The sequence below is a fragment of the Orycteropus afer genome, unplaced genomic scaffold (genome assembly GCF_000298275.1).
Source record: "Orycteropus afer afer isolate SDZICR_OR568_19922 unplaced genomic scaffold, OryAfe1.0 scaffold00224, whole genome shotgun sequence".
NCBI lineage: Eukaryota > Metazoa > Chordata > Mammalia > Tubulidentata > Orycteropodidae > Orycteropus > Orycteropus afer.
Genome location: NW_006921811.1, coordinates 5,541,333 through 5,555,244, shown reverse-complemented (window position 1 = coordinate 5,555,244; position 13,912 = coordinate 5,541,333). Strand labels below are relative to the sequence as shown.

Below are 13,912 nucleotides of genomic sequence, written 5' to 3'. Positions count from 1 at the left end.
CTAATGCAGTAGAATATGCTGGAAGTGTTAGGAGGGGAAGCCCCGGAGGATGCCGTAATGAGGTCGACTATGCAGGGACGGTGGGAGGGAAAGCCCCCCAGGTCCTAACAAGGTAGACTATGCCCACACACAGTGAAGTGGGAGGGCGAGCCCCCCCATTGAGGACACCCTGACGGAGAAGTGGAAGGAAGAGCCATCCCCATCCCCCAACTGAGGACACCCTGACGGAGAAGTGGGAGGGAGAGCCCCCCTTCAGCCCAAGGATGCCCTGATGGTGAAGTGAGAGGAAGAGCTACCCCCTCCCCCCACTGAGGATGCCCTGATGGAGAAGTGGGAGGGAGAGCCACCCCCTCCCATCCACTGAGGACACCATGACGGTGAAGTGGGAGGGAGAGCCACCCCCTCCCCCCAGGATGCCCTGATGGTGAAGTGAGAGGAAGAGCTACCCCCTCCCCCCACTGAGAACGCCCTGATGGAGAAGTGGGAGGGAGAGCCACCCCCTCCCCCCAGGATGCCCTGATGGTGAAGTGAGAAGGGAGAGCTCCCCCCACTGATGATGCCCTGAAGGTAAAGTGGGACGGAGAGCCCCCCTTCAGCCCCAAGGACGGCCTGATGGTGAAGTGGGAGGGGAGAGTTCCCCCCACTGAGAACACCCAGATGGTGAAGTGGGAGGGAGGGCCCCCCTCTCCCTAAGGACGTCCTGACAGGGAAGTGGGAGGGAGAGCTACCCCCTCCCCCCAGGATGCCCTGATGGTGAAGTGGGAAGGGAGCGCTCCCCCTCACTGAGGATGCCTTGATGGTGAAGTGGGAAGGGAGAGCCCCCCACCCCCCAGGACACTCTGAGGCTAGAATATGCAGTAACATGGAAGGAGGAAGCCACCTGCTGACCAAAGAACCTGACAGAGAAACTTGTCTGTCCCTACCCCTGTTCCAGGGGTCTGGGGACAGCCTCTCCTGTGAATTTATAATCAACAAATAACACAGAAGAGGAGTTCAACTGTCTTAGCCATCTGGTCGGAATCTCCAAGCTGATAAATTAATAAGGAACCCTGATGGCGCACTGGCTAAAGTGCTTGGTGTTCAACCCCACCAGCTGCCCTGCATGAGAAAGAATCGGTCATCTGCTTGCGTCAAAATTGCAGCCAAGAAAACCCTCTGGGGCCATTGTACTCTGTCACCTGGGGGTCTCTGTGGAGCAGAATCTGGTAGGTGGCCCCCGACAAGGGAACAGAACAATAATGTAAACACTGTATGTCAGAACTCGTAGGATTCAGCAAAAGTAGATTTTAGGGGGAAACACATGCCTTCAACACTTACATTATAAAAGAAGAAGGCTCACAATTAAGATCGTAAGAAAAATTGTTATTGTTAGGTGCTGTCGAGTCTTCTCCGACTCATAGTGACTCCATGCACAGCAGAACAAAACAGTGCCCGCTCCTGTGCCGGCCCCATGATCTTTGCTATACCTGAGCCCAGCGTTGCAGCCACTGTGTCGATCCATCTCCTTGAGGGCCTTCCCCTCTTTCATGACCCCTCCACCCTACCAAGCATGACATCCTTCTCCAGGGAATGGGCCCTTCTGACAACATGACCAAAGTAGGTGAGACGAAGTCCGGCCATTCTTGCTTCCAAGGAGCATTCCAGCTGCACTTCCTCCAGGACAGATTTGTTCGTCCTTCTAGCAGTCCATGGTACTCTCAGCATTCTTGGCCAGCACCACAGCTCAAAAGCATCGACTCTTCTTTGGTCTTCCTTCTTCACTGTCCAGCTCTCACCTGCATATGAGGCAATTGAAAATATCATGACTTGTGTCAGGCACACCTTAGGCCTCAAGGAGACATCTTTGCTCTTCAGCACTTGAAAGAGGTCCTTTGCAGCAGAAAAATTAGGAGGAAGAAAACCAAAGTGAACCTTAGAAAGCAGAAGGAAGAACAATAAGACCATAAATGAGTGAAATTATAAACAACAATACCATAGAGAGAATCCAAAAATAAAACATTGATTTTTAAAACAGTTTAATCCAATGTACAAATCCCCAGCCAGATCTGTGGTGAAAAAGAGAGGCAGCAGGAGGAATATAAAACAGTGACTGTGAAGTAAGTGGAAGTTACAGTTCTACTTGGAAGTAAGAGAATGCTATGAATGCCTTCATATAGACAGACTGGAAAATTGACATGAAACGGAAAAATTCCTAGAAAAGTATTAGCCATCAAACTGACTTGAACAGAGAAGAAGGGTGTAGAATCCTGTTACCGTAACAGGAATTGACTCAGGAATTGAAAATCTTCTGTCAAAAAATACTCAGTCCCGATAGTTGACAGGCAAAATCCACCAAACTCCAAGTAGCAAAATTTTCCAATCATACACAGATCGTGCCCCAGAGAGATAAAGAGGGAATATTCCTCTAGTCATTTTACTGGGTTCACGTAACCGTGACACCAAAACAAGTAACAATAGTACAAGACGTAACAATTAGAGTTCAACCTTACCCTTGCAGGTGGACATAAAATTCATAAACAGATATTAATGGACTTGATGCAGTCGGATATAAAAAAGGTGACGCCTCGTGGCCAGGTTGTGCTTATCCTAGGAGTGGCAGGTTGGTTTCCCTTTCCAACATCCATTTACTAGATTGGCCACATTAACAGATGAAAAGCAAAAGGGAAAACCATTCTATCATCTCAGGAGATGCAGAGTCAGCATTGGATTGAATGCAACACCAAGGAAACTTCTTGCCAACTGGGATAGAAGGAAACAGCGTTGGCTGCTGACGGGCCCGGTGGCCTTGCAATGCAGATGGCGGACGGAGGGGACGAGTCCAAAACTGCTTAGTGAGGTAGGGGACAGTCAAGGACACTGAAGCTTCTGACTCCCAGGTGACTCGTCATCCACTCGTAAGTGCCCTGGGTGCACCCTCAGTCCTGCCCTACGACACTCAGTGGCCCTTTTCACTTGCAACTTGGCAATGACCCCATTTCTACATTGAAGTGTTTGATTTTATTCTAAAGCTTTTTTGAGTGACATCAATGCTTCCTGTCTCTAGTGTGTGCCCTGAATTGGAAGCAACTGATAAGAAATCCCTGAATGGGATGTGTCAGGGGACGCTGGCTGCCGTTATTGTTTCTGTTGTTGTTGTTGGTGGTGGTACCACCATGGTTTTTGCTACTTGTGCTGTGCACTGGGCCTTGTGCTCCCTGCTGGGGAGAAAGGTCAAGACATCAGCTACAGGCTCCGAGTCCCTGGCCTGAGCACTGAGATGGATGAGGAAAATGGGCATTTTAACACAATCGCATTACGATCCGGGTCAGGCTGGTCAGTAGTGGCAGCACAGGGGCAGCCTTTGCCCAAAAACAGAGCTCAGGAGGCAGGGAGGGTGGCAAAGGGGGAGGAATGTGGAAGGGGAACCCAGGGAGGAAGTGGGGAGAGTGCTGTTACATGGAGGGGATTACAACCAGTGTCACAAAACAGAATGTGTACACATTGTTGAATGGGAAGCGAAAGTGCCCTGTGAACTATCACCCAAACCACAGTACAAAGTTTTCAAAAAGTTAGCTGAAATAAAATGAAGAAGAAGGAAACAGGACAAGTCAAGAGCCATGTATGGAATTCTCGTTGTGCTCAGTGGCAGGCAGGTGCATCAGTGCTGTGGGGTTTGGAGACCCGAGTGAGCTTCCAGGTGAACTCGCCATGAGCCCAGCCAATAGCAGTACAGGACTGACTTCCACCGTACTTCCTATTCCTGGCCAGGGCCCATCGGTCCCTTGGAAACCAAAAGTATGAAGCATCGGCTATTGGAAAGCACTTTGGTGCCCACTGAGTTCTCTGGTGACACGGGTGGCTCAGGCCTCCCTTCCCAGCATCCAGGAGGACGTCTGTCCCTGCCTCAGGCTGGAATAGCTGGAAGTTGGACAGAACACACACTGCTGAAAACTCCGTCCAGAAAAATGTACTTTTGGGAAAGTTTGTGTTGCCTGTGTTTCCACTGGGGACGCTGCACCGAGAGGAATCTTCATAATTATAGGTCTTACAGTGTTAGAAAGGAGCTCTGGTGGTGTGGTGTCTAAGGCATTTCACTGCTAATCAGAAGGCTGGCAGTTCAAATCCCCCAGCCACTCCTTGGAAAGAAGACTGGGCAATCTACTTCCATGAAGATTTACTGCCTCAGACACCCAGAGGGGTTTGTAGCACAGCGGTTGAAGCGTGTGGCTACTAACCAGAAGGTTGGTGTCTCATACCCACCAGCTGCTCCACAGGAGAAAGCTGAGGCAGTCTGCTTCTGGAAAGATGGCAGCCTTGGAACCGTTCTGCTCTGTCCTCTAAGGGCACAGTAAGGCGTAATGAACTGATGGGTGTGGTTTGGGCTTTGCTTTTGTGAAGATTGACAGTCTTGGAAACCCTATGGAGCAGTTCCACTTTGTCCTCTAGGGGCGCTGGGAGTCAGAATAGAATCCACACTGTGTTTGGTTTGGGCTTTTCTTCTGTAAAGACTGACAGCCTTGTAAACCCTATGGTGCAGTTCCACTCTGTCCTAAGGGAAGCAACTCAGTGGCAGTGGGCTTGGTTACCATGTTAGAAGTCATTGTTCAGAGCTTGGAGGAAAGGCTGTCTGTCTGTGGCCTCAGTTGGCCCTTGTAGTCATTTTCTCTTCTGTCTCGGGTCTTGAATAAGTAGCATGTCTGAACCTCTCTGGGCTCTGAGGCCCATTGGAGAATTTGATGCAAGCTGTGCTAACCAAAACATTGACAGGGAACCTGCCAGCTGCCCTACAGGAGAAAGATGGGGCAATCTGCTTTTGTAAAGTTGACAGCCTTGGAAGCCCTATGGGGCAGTTCTACTCTGTCTTCTAGGGTTGCTGTGAGTCAGGATCAACGTGACAGCACTAGCTTTGGTTTTTTTTTGGTTTGGTAGCCTTTCTGCAGAAGGACCATTTGGTACATGGTTTGGGACCAAAGACTGTTGTTTTAGTTTCCTGGAGCTGCTATGACAAGGACATGCGACAAGTGGGTAGCTTTCAAGACCAGTACAAATCAGGATGTTGGCTGTGTTGGTTCTTCTGAGGGCCCTGAGTTAGGGTCTGTTCCATGCTTCCTCCAGCTTCTGGAAGTTTCCAGCAATCCTTGGCTCACAGCTGCAACCCCCAACACCGTCCTTCCTCCATCTCTGTCTCTGCCTCTTCTTTCACAGGGACAGCACTCACACAGGATTAGCACACACTCCCCAACACCCCCCCCCCGGCAGCAGTGTGGCCTCAGGTGAACTTCAACAACTGCCACAACATTCAATTATTCTGCCAGCTCCCAAGCTTTATTTGTCAGTTCATGAATCTGGGAACGTCTGCTGTAGCAGCCTGCAGAGAGGAGCTCTGAAGAGAGGCACAAAGCTAGGGGGGGGGCAGTGACAGACGGGAGCAAGGTGGCTGTGCTGGGCAAGTTTCTCATTGGCTGGTGGGCATTTCCTTTTCGTTGGGATCAAGGAGCTCGGGTGGCGTAGTGAGTAAGCCATTTGCTGCTAACCAGAAGGTTGGTGGTTCAACCCACCAGCTGCTTCATGGGAGGAAGGTAAGGCAATCTACTTCTGTAAAGATTTACAGAAACTCAGTAGGGGTCACTGTGAGTCAGAATTGACTCAATGGCAGTGAGGTTTTTTTTGTGTGTGTGGAGGGTTGGTATTTAGGGGAAATTCTGAACTCAGTTCAACTAGACAGGCGAATCCTGCTTGACTAGCTTAGGTTTCTGTTTCTGGGAGAGTCAGTTGTTTGACTTGGGTTTTGACCCCTTGCAATGTCAGGCATGCACAGGTGGTAGAAACTAGCCAGGTTTCAGTTTGCAGATGCAGCATGAAGACTCCATCTTGGGCCTCGTGTGTGCAGGTTAACAGTGGACGGATGGCATCTTCAAAGATTGTATTTCCAAATAGAGTCACAGGTACCGGCTTTGGACTCGAACATGTCTTTTTGGGGGACACCACTCAGTATGTCATGGTCAGGCAAACAGCAGAAGGGCACTGCAGGTTCAGGGAACAGCGTGCGCAAAGGACTGGAGGCCTGAGACTCTGCCGTCATATTGTGCAATAGGCACAGCTGGACGAGGAAGGTGGGCAAGACGCGATCTTGCCAGGCTCCCAATGCCATGGCCAAGACGTTGGGTTTAGTCCTGTGCCCCACCCACCTTGTGTGGCAGGACTCAGCCCCTCCTCCCTCTGCCTGCAGGAGCTGCAGGAGCTGGAGAGGAAGCTGGAAGAGCAGCTGGTGCGTGAGGACGCAGTTCACCAGCAGCACGGCCTGGCAAGCTGGCAGCAGTGGGGGCCCGAGGGGCCTGGGCTTCTGAATGAGCCTGTGCAGGGCGGTTCCGAAGGGCAGGTCTCTGCCGTCCTGCGGCAAGCTCTGAGCCAGCACCGGAGGATCCTGGAGCACCATGAGCAGAGGTAAGCCCAGGACCGGGCGGCTCTGTGTCGTGTCGGTCCATGGCTGGCCTGAGGACACCCGGCCCTCTCTCTCACACACCCATCTGAGGTGTGGCCCCCAATGTGGGCCAGAGCTGCCGACTGTAGCATGCTTCTTCCTGCCCTTTCCTATGTTTTCCCTTTACGTACCATGGAGGTTTACTAAGCATGATATGCTTTGGACTTTTAGTTTGAAGTAATTATAGGCTCACAAGAAGTTGCAAAAATTTACGTACCCTTCATGCAGCTTCCCCCAAGGGTAACATCGAATGTAACTATGAGAAAAAAACAAACAAACAAACAAAAAAAAAAACACACCAGCTACCACAGCTTCCAAAGCAACCTGCTTCCAAAACAACTACCCATTGCAAGCTCTATGGGGTGCAATTCTCCCCTGGCACACAAGGGGGTACTGTGAGCTGTATTGACTCAATGTCATGTGGTTCTAGGAGGAATGAATCTTTTCCTGTGGGTGTCAAAGGAAAAGACCCTGTGGATTAGATTTGTGACTTTGTTGTTTAAAGGACCGGAAGATCCTTCACACAGCATCCCTCTATAGCAAAAGTGAACTCACGTAGATTTTAATTTTACTCTAGTTTGAGAGAAGAGCAACAGAACAGTGTCGTGCTTGAAGATTTGATGGAAAATATGGAGACTGATACCTTCGTGACACTCTATGGCCAGGTAAAAACATCCCTTCCCAGCCCATCATGTCACCTCCCTGAGTCCAGGTGTCCCCATAAGAGAGGGTCAACCATGCAAACATGTCACCTCCCAGGGTCCAGGTGTTCCCATCTTAGGGTGGGACAACCATGCCAACATGTCACCTCCCAGGGTTCAGGTGTCCCTGTCTTAGGGTGGGGTGACCATGCAAGTACATCACCTTCCAAAGTCCAGGTGTCCCCATCTTAGGGTAGTGTGACCATGTGAGTCCATCACCTCCCAGGGGCCAGGTGTCCTGATCTTAGGGTGAGGTGATCATGTGAGTCCATCACCTCCCAGGGTCTGGGTGTCCCCATCTTAGGGTGAGGTGACCATGCAAACATGTCACCTCCCAATGTCCAGGTGTTCCCTGACCATGCAAACATGTCACCTCCCAGGGGCCTGGTGTCCCCATTTTAGGTTAGGGTGCCCAGGTGAATTGGGAACTGCTGAGGACTTGTGAATAGCCCCAGCACAGGGCCATCCCATGGAGACATTCAGTCATGGGAGCAGCAGCTACAGCAATGACAGTGATCATCACCCTCATCCCCTTCTTTTCCATGACTTGACAGGCGCCCAAACATTCTTCCTCTTCTCATTCTTAAATAAGTTTAATTTATAAATAGTTAATTCCAAAGACCCTCATAGCCAGAGGAGAAGAGCAGAAAAACATGTCCACTTTTCAGGGTTGAGATTAGCCGACCCTTCTCAGGCTTCCACCACTCCTCTGTCAGTTTGTCATACTGTGGTGGCCTCTGTGTTGCTGTGAGGCTGGAGGCTATGCCACAGGTATTTCAAATACCAGCAGGGTCACCCATGGTGGACAGGTTTCAGTAGAGCTTCCAGACTAAGACATACTCAGAAGAAGGAAGGGGGCCATCCACTTCTCAAAGAATTGGCAAGTGAAAACCTTATGTATAGCAGTGAAACACTGCTTGATATATCACTGGAAAACTTTATATATAGTCCAGATGACGTATAGCACTGGGCAAATTGGCTCTTTCAAGTGCTGAAGAACAAAGATGTCTTCTTGAGGACTAAGGTGCACCTGACACAGCCATGGTATTTTCAATCGCCTCATATGCATGTGAGAGCCAGACAACGAACAAGGAAGACCAAAGAAGAATTGATGCTTTTGAGTTGTGGTGTTGGTTAAGAATCCTGAAAGTACCACGAACTGCAAGAAGAATAAACAAATCTGTCCTGGAAGAAGTGCAGCCAAAATGTTCCTTGTCAGCCAGAATGGCCAGACTTCGTCTCACCTACTTTGGTCATGTTGTCAGAAGGGACCATTCCCTGGAGAAGGATGTCATGCTTGGTAAAGTGGAGGGTCAATGAAAAAAGGGAAGGCCTTCAACGAAATGGATTGAAGTGGCTGAAATGAAGGGCTTGGGTATAGAGAGTGTCATGAGGCTGGCACAGGACCGGGCGGTGTTATTTCTGTTGTACATAGGGTTGCTATGTGTCAGAGCCGACTCAACAGCACATAACAACAACAACACCCCAGTCTTGGCCAGAGGGCCAGCTCCCATCTTCTTCCTGAGACTGAGCCCCTAGGCAGTGAGTTCATTTGTTGTAGTTTGTTGCTCTTGAGTGGGGTGTGACTCATGGCGACCCCGTGTACAACTGAGGGAAATATATCCCTGTCTCACATGCCATCTTCATGATAGTTGGTATATTTGAATACATTTTTACAACTGTCATGGTGCCTTCCAACGTAGGGGCTCATCTTCCAGCACTGTTGGCCCACGTTCTGTTGAGATACAGAGTTCTCATTGGCTGATTTTCAGAAGGAGATCACCAGGCCTTTCTTCTCAATCTGTCTTAATCTGGAAGCTCTGCTGAAACCTGTCCACTGTGGGTGACCCTGCTGTTGTTGTTTTTAAGTGCCATCGAGTCATCTCTGACTCATAGCGACTCCTCCTTGGGTTTCTGAGGCAGTATCTCTATGGAAGTAGATTGTCCAACCTTCCTTCTGAGAAATGGCTGGTGAGTTTGAACCGCCAAACTTCTGGTTAGCAGGCGAGTGTCTTAGCCACTACAGCTCCTGGCTGTGAGGGGGCTGGAAACCGGAAACGTACCTTCCACCTCTGAGAAGGATGCTAGCAGGGAGAAGGGCCTTGGGGTCAGCTCCTAGGTGTCCTGCTGACAGAGTCGGCCCCCGCCATGCACAGACACACACAGCTCCCAGCTGGATTAGCTTCCTGTGGCTGCCATAGCAAATGGACACGTTTGGTGGCAAAACAACACTAATGTCTTATCTTCCAGTTCTGAAGGCCAGAGGTGTCAGCTGGACTGGGCTCCTTTCAGGAGGGTCTGGGGGCAGTCTGTTTCCTGCTTATTCAAGGAGTTTGGCAGAAGTCATTTATTTGAGGTTGTAGGACTGGGGTCCACATTTCCTTGCTGGCTGTCAGCTGAGGCCTAGCTTCTAGAGGTGGCCACTCGTGGCCCACTTCCTCCATCTTCAAACCCTTCATCCACCTTCGTCCACCACCACATCTCCCTCTGTGGACCTCAGTGGGAAAGATCCCTGCTTTCAAGGACTCATGTGATGACACTGGGCCCACCTGAATAATCTGGGATAATCTCCCATCTCAAGGTCCTAACCTTAATCACATCTGCAAAGCCCCCTTTCCCATAAGGTTGTATATTCATGGCTTCTTTGGACCGGGCTGTGGACACCTTTGCAGGGAGGTCATCGGTCTATTGACCACATGGAAGATGAAGCCACAGTTAGCTCTGGAAGGCTCCATCCAGATCAGTGGGGAATCTGATGGCGTGGTTCCATGCTCCTTCCCCTCCAAGGCTTTATTAGTATTTACCTCCCCATGACATGTCCCTCCCAAAATACATTCTGCTCCTCACCTCACCATTGGACAGGTTCTCTCATCATCTCCCCTTTTCACACAAGTCCTCCAAAGGTGAAATTCATCCCCAGTGCACACTCAGAGTAACTGGTGGTGATTAACGTGCTCACCTGCTAACTGCATGGTTGGAGGCTTAAGTCCACCCAGAGGCATGTCAGAAGGACCTGAAAAGTCAGCCATCGGAACCCTGTGGATCACAGTTCTGCTCTGACCCACATGGGGCCACCAGGAGTTGAAGCTGAGTTGATGGCAATTGTTTAAGTCTGGTCGTAAGAGGGGGAATTGGAGGTAGCTGCGAGGATGGTGAGACTCAGCTCGCTTACTCTGGACACATCATCAGGAGAGACCAACAGCTAGGAGAGGGCATCGTGTTTGGTAAAGGTGCAGCGAAAATGGGGGAGACTCTTAAGAAGATTTTGTTTCCTGCTCATTAGACTGCTAAGGACAAAGTAATGTACAGAACGAAACACTGCCCAGGCCTGTGCCACCCTCACAATCCTGGCTGAGCTTGAGCCCATCGTTGCAGCCACGTGTCAGCCCATCTTGTTGGGGGTCTTCCCTTTCTTTGCTGACCCTCCACCTTACCAAGGATTATATCATTCTCCAAGGAATGGTCCCTTCTGACAACATGTCCAAAGTAGGTGAGACGAAGTCTGGCCATCCTCGCTTCCAAGGAACATTCTGGCTACAGTTCGTCCAGGACAGACTTAGTTCTTCTGGCAGTCCGTGATACTTTCAATAGTCTTGGCCAACACCACAACTCAGAAGCATCAAGTCTTCTTCGGTCTTCCTAATTCATTGTCCACCCTTCACATGCATATGAGGCGATTGAAAACACCATGGCTTGGGTCAGGCACACCTTAGTCTTCAAAGTGACATCTTTGCTCTTTAACACTTGAAAGAGGTCTTTTGCAGCAGATTTGCCCAGTGAAATACATCCTTTGATCTCCTGACTTCTGCTTCCATGGATGTTGATTGTGGATCCAAGTAAAATGAAATCCCTGACAACTTTAGTCTTTTTCTCCATTTATTGTCATGTTGCTTATTGGTCTAGTTATGAGGATTTTTGTTTTCTTTATGTCGAAATGTATCCATACTGAAGGCTGTAATCTTTGATATTCATGATAGGGGTTAGAATTTACAACACATATTTTGGCTCTGGTGGTGCCTAAAGCATTGGGCTGCTAACCAGAAGGCTGGGATTTCAAACCCACCAGCCACTCCTTGGAAGGAAGACTGGGCAATCTACTTCTGTAGAGATACTGCCTCAGAAACCCAAGCAGGGGTCCCTGTGAGTTGGATCCAACTCGATGGCAGTGAGTTTAAGATTTTTTTGGGGGGTGGGGTGCACAATTCATTCCATAACACTCCATGGAGCAGGGCTCTACCCTGTGCTGTGGGGTAAGGCTACACCCCACCAGTGTCCTTACTGAGCTCATCTCCTTTCCTTCCTTGAGACTTCAGGATGACAGGGGTCATTTGCAGATACCACTCAGGAATTCTGTCTTTCACCACAGAAGGTTATGACTTAGAGTCAGCTTAACTTCCAGGACCCTGGCATCCTCTGAAGAAGGAAGGAGTCAGGCAGCCTTCATTCATGTGTTTACTGAGCCTCTCGCAAAGGGCAGGTGTTGTCCGAGATCCGGTGATTTCAGCAGTAAATCAAACAGATAAAGTCCATACACTCAGGAGATGATACTATAGTGGAAGAAACAAGCAGTCAACAAAATGATTGTGTAGACTCTGTAGTACTTATATGGTCTGTGGCCTCATTTTCACAAAATTATGTCCATCTACTTATCCATCCATCCATCCATCCATCTACCCACCTATGCCTTGCCTTTCCATCCTTCTGTCCATCCATCCATCCACCTATCCATGTCTATCTATCCTTCCACCCTTCTGTTCATCCATTCAGCCATCCATGCATGTGTCCTTCCATTGTCCTATCTAGCCATCCTTCCTCTGTCAGGGGAGACTTGGGTTTTACTGGGATGCTGAACAGGTTTCAGTGGAGCTTCCAGACTAAGACCGACTAGGAACAAGGGCCTGGCCATCTCTTTCTGAGAGTCAGCCATTGAAAACCCTGTGGATCACAACAGTCTGACCCACAGCTGATCATGACAGTGGCCAGGACCAGGCAGCATTGCATTACGTTATGCATGGGGTTGCCATAAAGTCAGGGACCAACCTGATGGCAGCTAACAAAAGACTAAAGCCAACCCCTAAATTTATGGTCACACTCATCCCTTCCCCACTACCATATCTAACTCCTGGCAGCCAGTGCTCTGTTGCCCATCTCAGAATTCTGTGACTTTGGGCATGTTCTATGCATGGAATCAGAGAGAATCCTGAACAATGGCCTTTTACACACAACAGAGCGCCCCAAGATCCACTGGTTGGTTCTTTATACTGCATGGTATTCCGTGGCCTGGGCATAGCCCAGTTGCATAACTATACCATTGAGGGACTTTTGGGATGTTTCAAGAGACTGCACTGTCCCCCCATGCCATCTCACTTCACAGCACATGAGTGGGAAGGATCATTAATTGGCCCTGCTGCTGGCCAGGGCTTTTGCTACTGGTGCGAGCTGAGAGTAATTGAAAGGATGGATGCAGCCTTTGAAAACGTCATGGGAAACCAGGGCTGCTGACTAAATAGATTTTTCTGACAGGTCTGTGAATTCAGGAATATGTTTTTGAGACCACGTTACTAAAATATGCATGACTCTGGGACAGAAAGTCTTGAGAATGTCATAAATTAAACATGGTGGCTCATCCAGCTCAGAGGCGGTAGGCCCTGAGCTCCCTCCGTTAACTCCTCCAGGAGCTGAGACTGGCGTCTTACCTCATGAGGCTGGCGATGGTGCCGGGGACAACGTTGCGCCGCCTCCTGAGTGTGGTCCAGCCTGCAGCCTCACAGCCCGAGCTGCTGTCCATGCTGGACACGGTCAGTGAGAAACATGCGGAGCACACGGCCACCGCGGACAACAGTGGCGCTGGGGAGCTGGGCAGGAGGAGGTGAGTGTGGTGTCTGTGCGTGGGGTCAGCAATGCCTGGGACCCAAAGGGAGAACCAGGGCAGGGGTCACGGCATGGCCCAGGCCACACACAAAGGCCTTTCCCTGAGGGCACGGCGTCATTTAAGGAGCAAATGGCAGACAGTAGGGTCTCCCTGAGGTCTTATAAGTCACTGTAGGCCCAGGTATTTTCTCCATGATTTTCATTCTAGTTGCTAATTTTTTAAAAAAATAAAATCTGAAGAAAATCAGTTTACCTGGGCCATGTAAATGGCATCTAGGCCCATTCAGGAAAGTATGAAAAATACATACAAGGAGAAGGAAGTGGCCATGGCTCGATCACCTGGAAAAGGAGATGTTAGCATTTCTTCCAAAAGTGTTCTCCACGGGTGTTGTGTGTGTGGAGTCTTTGTAAGTGTGGGTAATATGTGTGTGTGCTGTGTGAGTGTAACTTTGGTGTAGCAGAGTGTGTGTGTGTGACGTGCCTGAGTGTCTATGATACTTGTGAGTGTGACAGCATTGGTGGTGTGTGAGTATATTGGTGTATGTGGTGGGCGTGAGTGTGTGTGTATGTATGAGTGTAGGTGTGTGTGTTGTGTGTAACTCAGTGTGTATGTGGTATTTTGTGTCTGAGTGTGTATGTGGTATGAGTGAATGTGACTATTGAGGTATGTGAGTATATTTGTGTATGTGGTGGGTGTGGCTATATGAGTGGGGTGTGAGTGGTTTTGGTGAGGTGTGTTGAATGTGACTGTGATGCATGTGAGTGGGTATTTGTGTAGGTGTCTGGGTGTGTGACACAGGCCAGAAGAGCAGGAGAAAGGGGATAAAAGCCAGGAACCCGGACAGAGGAGCAGTCAGCCCCAGGGTTACAGGTGAGGAGA

General features: G+C 49.6%; 1 protein-coding gene across 1 annotated transcript in view; it reads left to right on the top strand.

Moving 5' to 3' along the window:
* Nucleotides 1–13,912, top strand: part of EVC2 (EvC ciliary complex subunit 2) — a gene marked incomplete at its 5' end in the record, with an annotated part of 97,212 nt that overhangs the window by 45,088 nt on the left and 38,212 nt on the right. Inside the window, 3 exons of the mRNA XM_007948797.1 lie at nucleotides 6,209–6,423; nucleotides 7,038–7,125; nucleotides 12,837–13,030. Of these exons, the coding sequence (XP_007946988.1) occupies nucleotides 6,209–6,423; nucleotides 7,038–7,125; nucleotides 12,837–13,030 (497 nt within the window). The remainder of the gene's footprint in view (nucleotides 1–6,208; nucleotides 6,424–7,037; nucleotides 7,126–12,836; nucleotides 13,031–13,912) is intronic.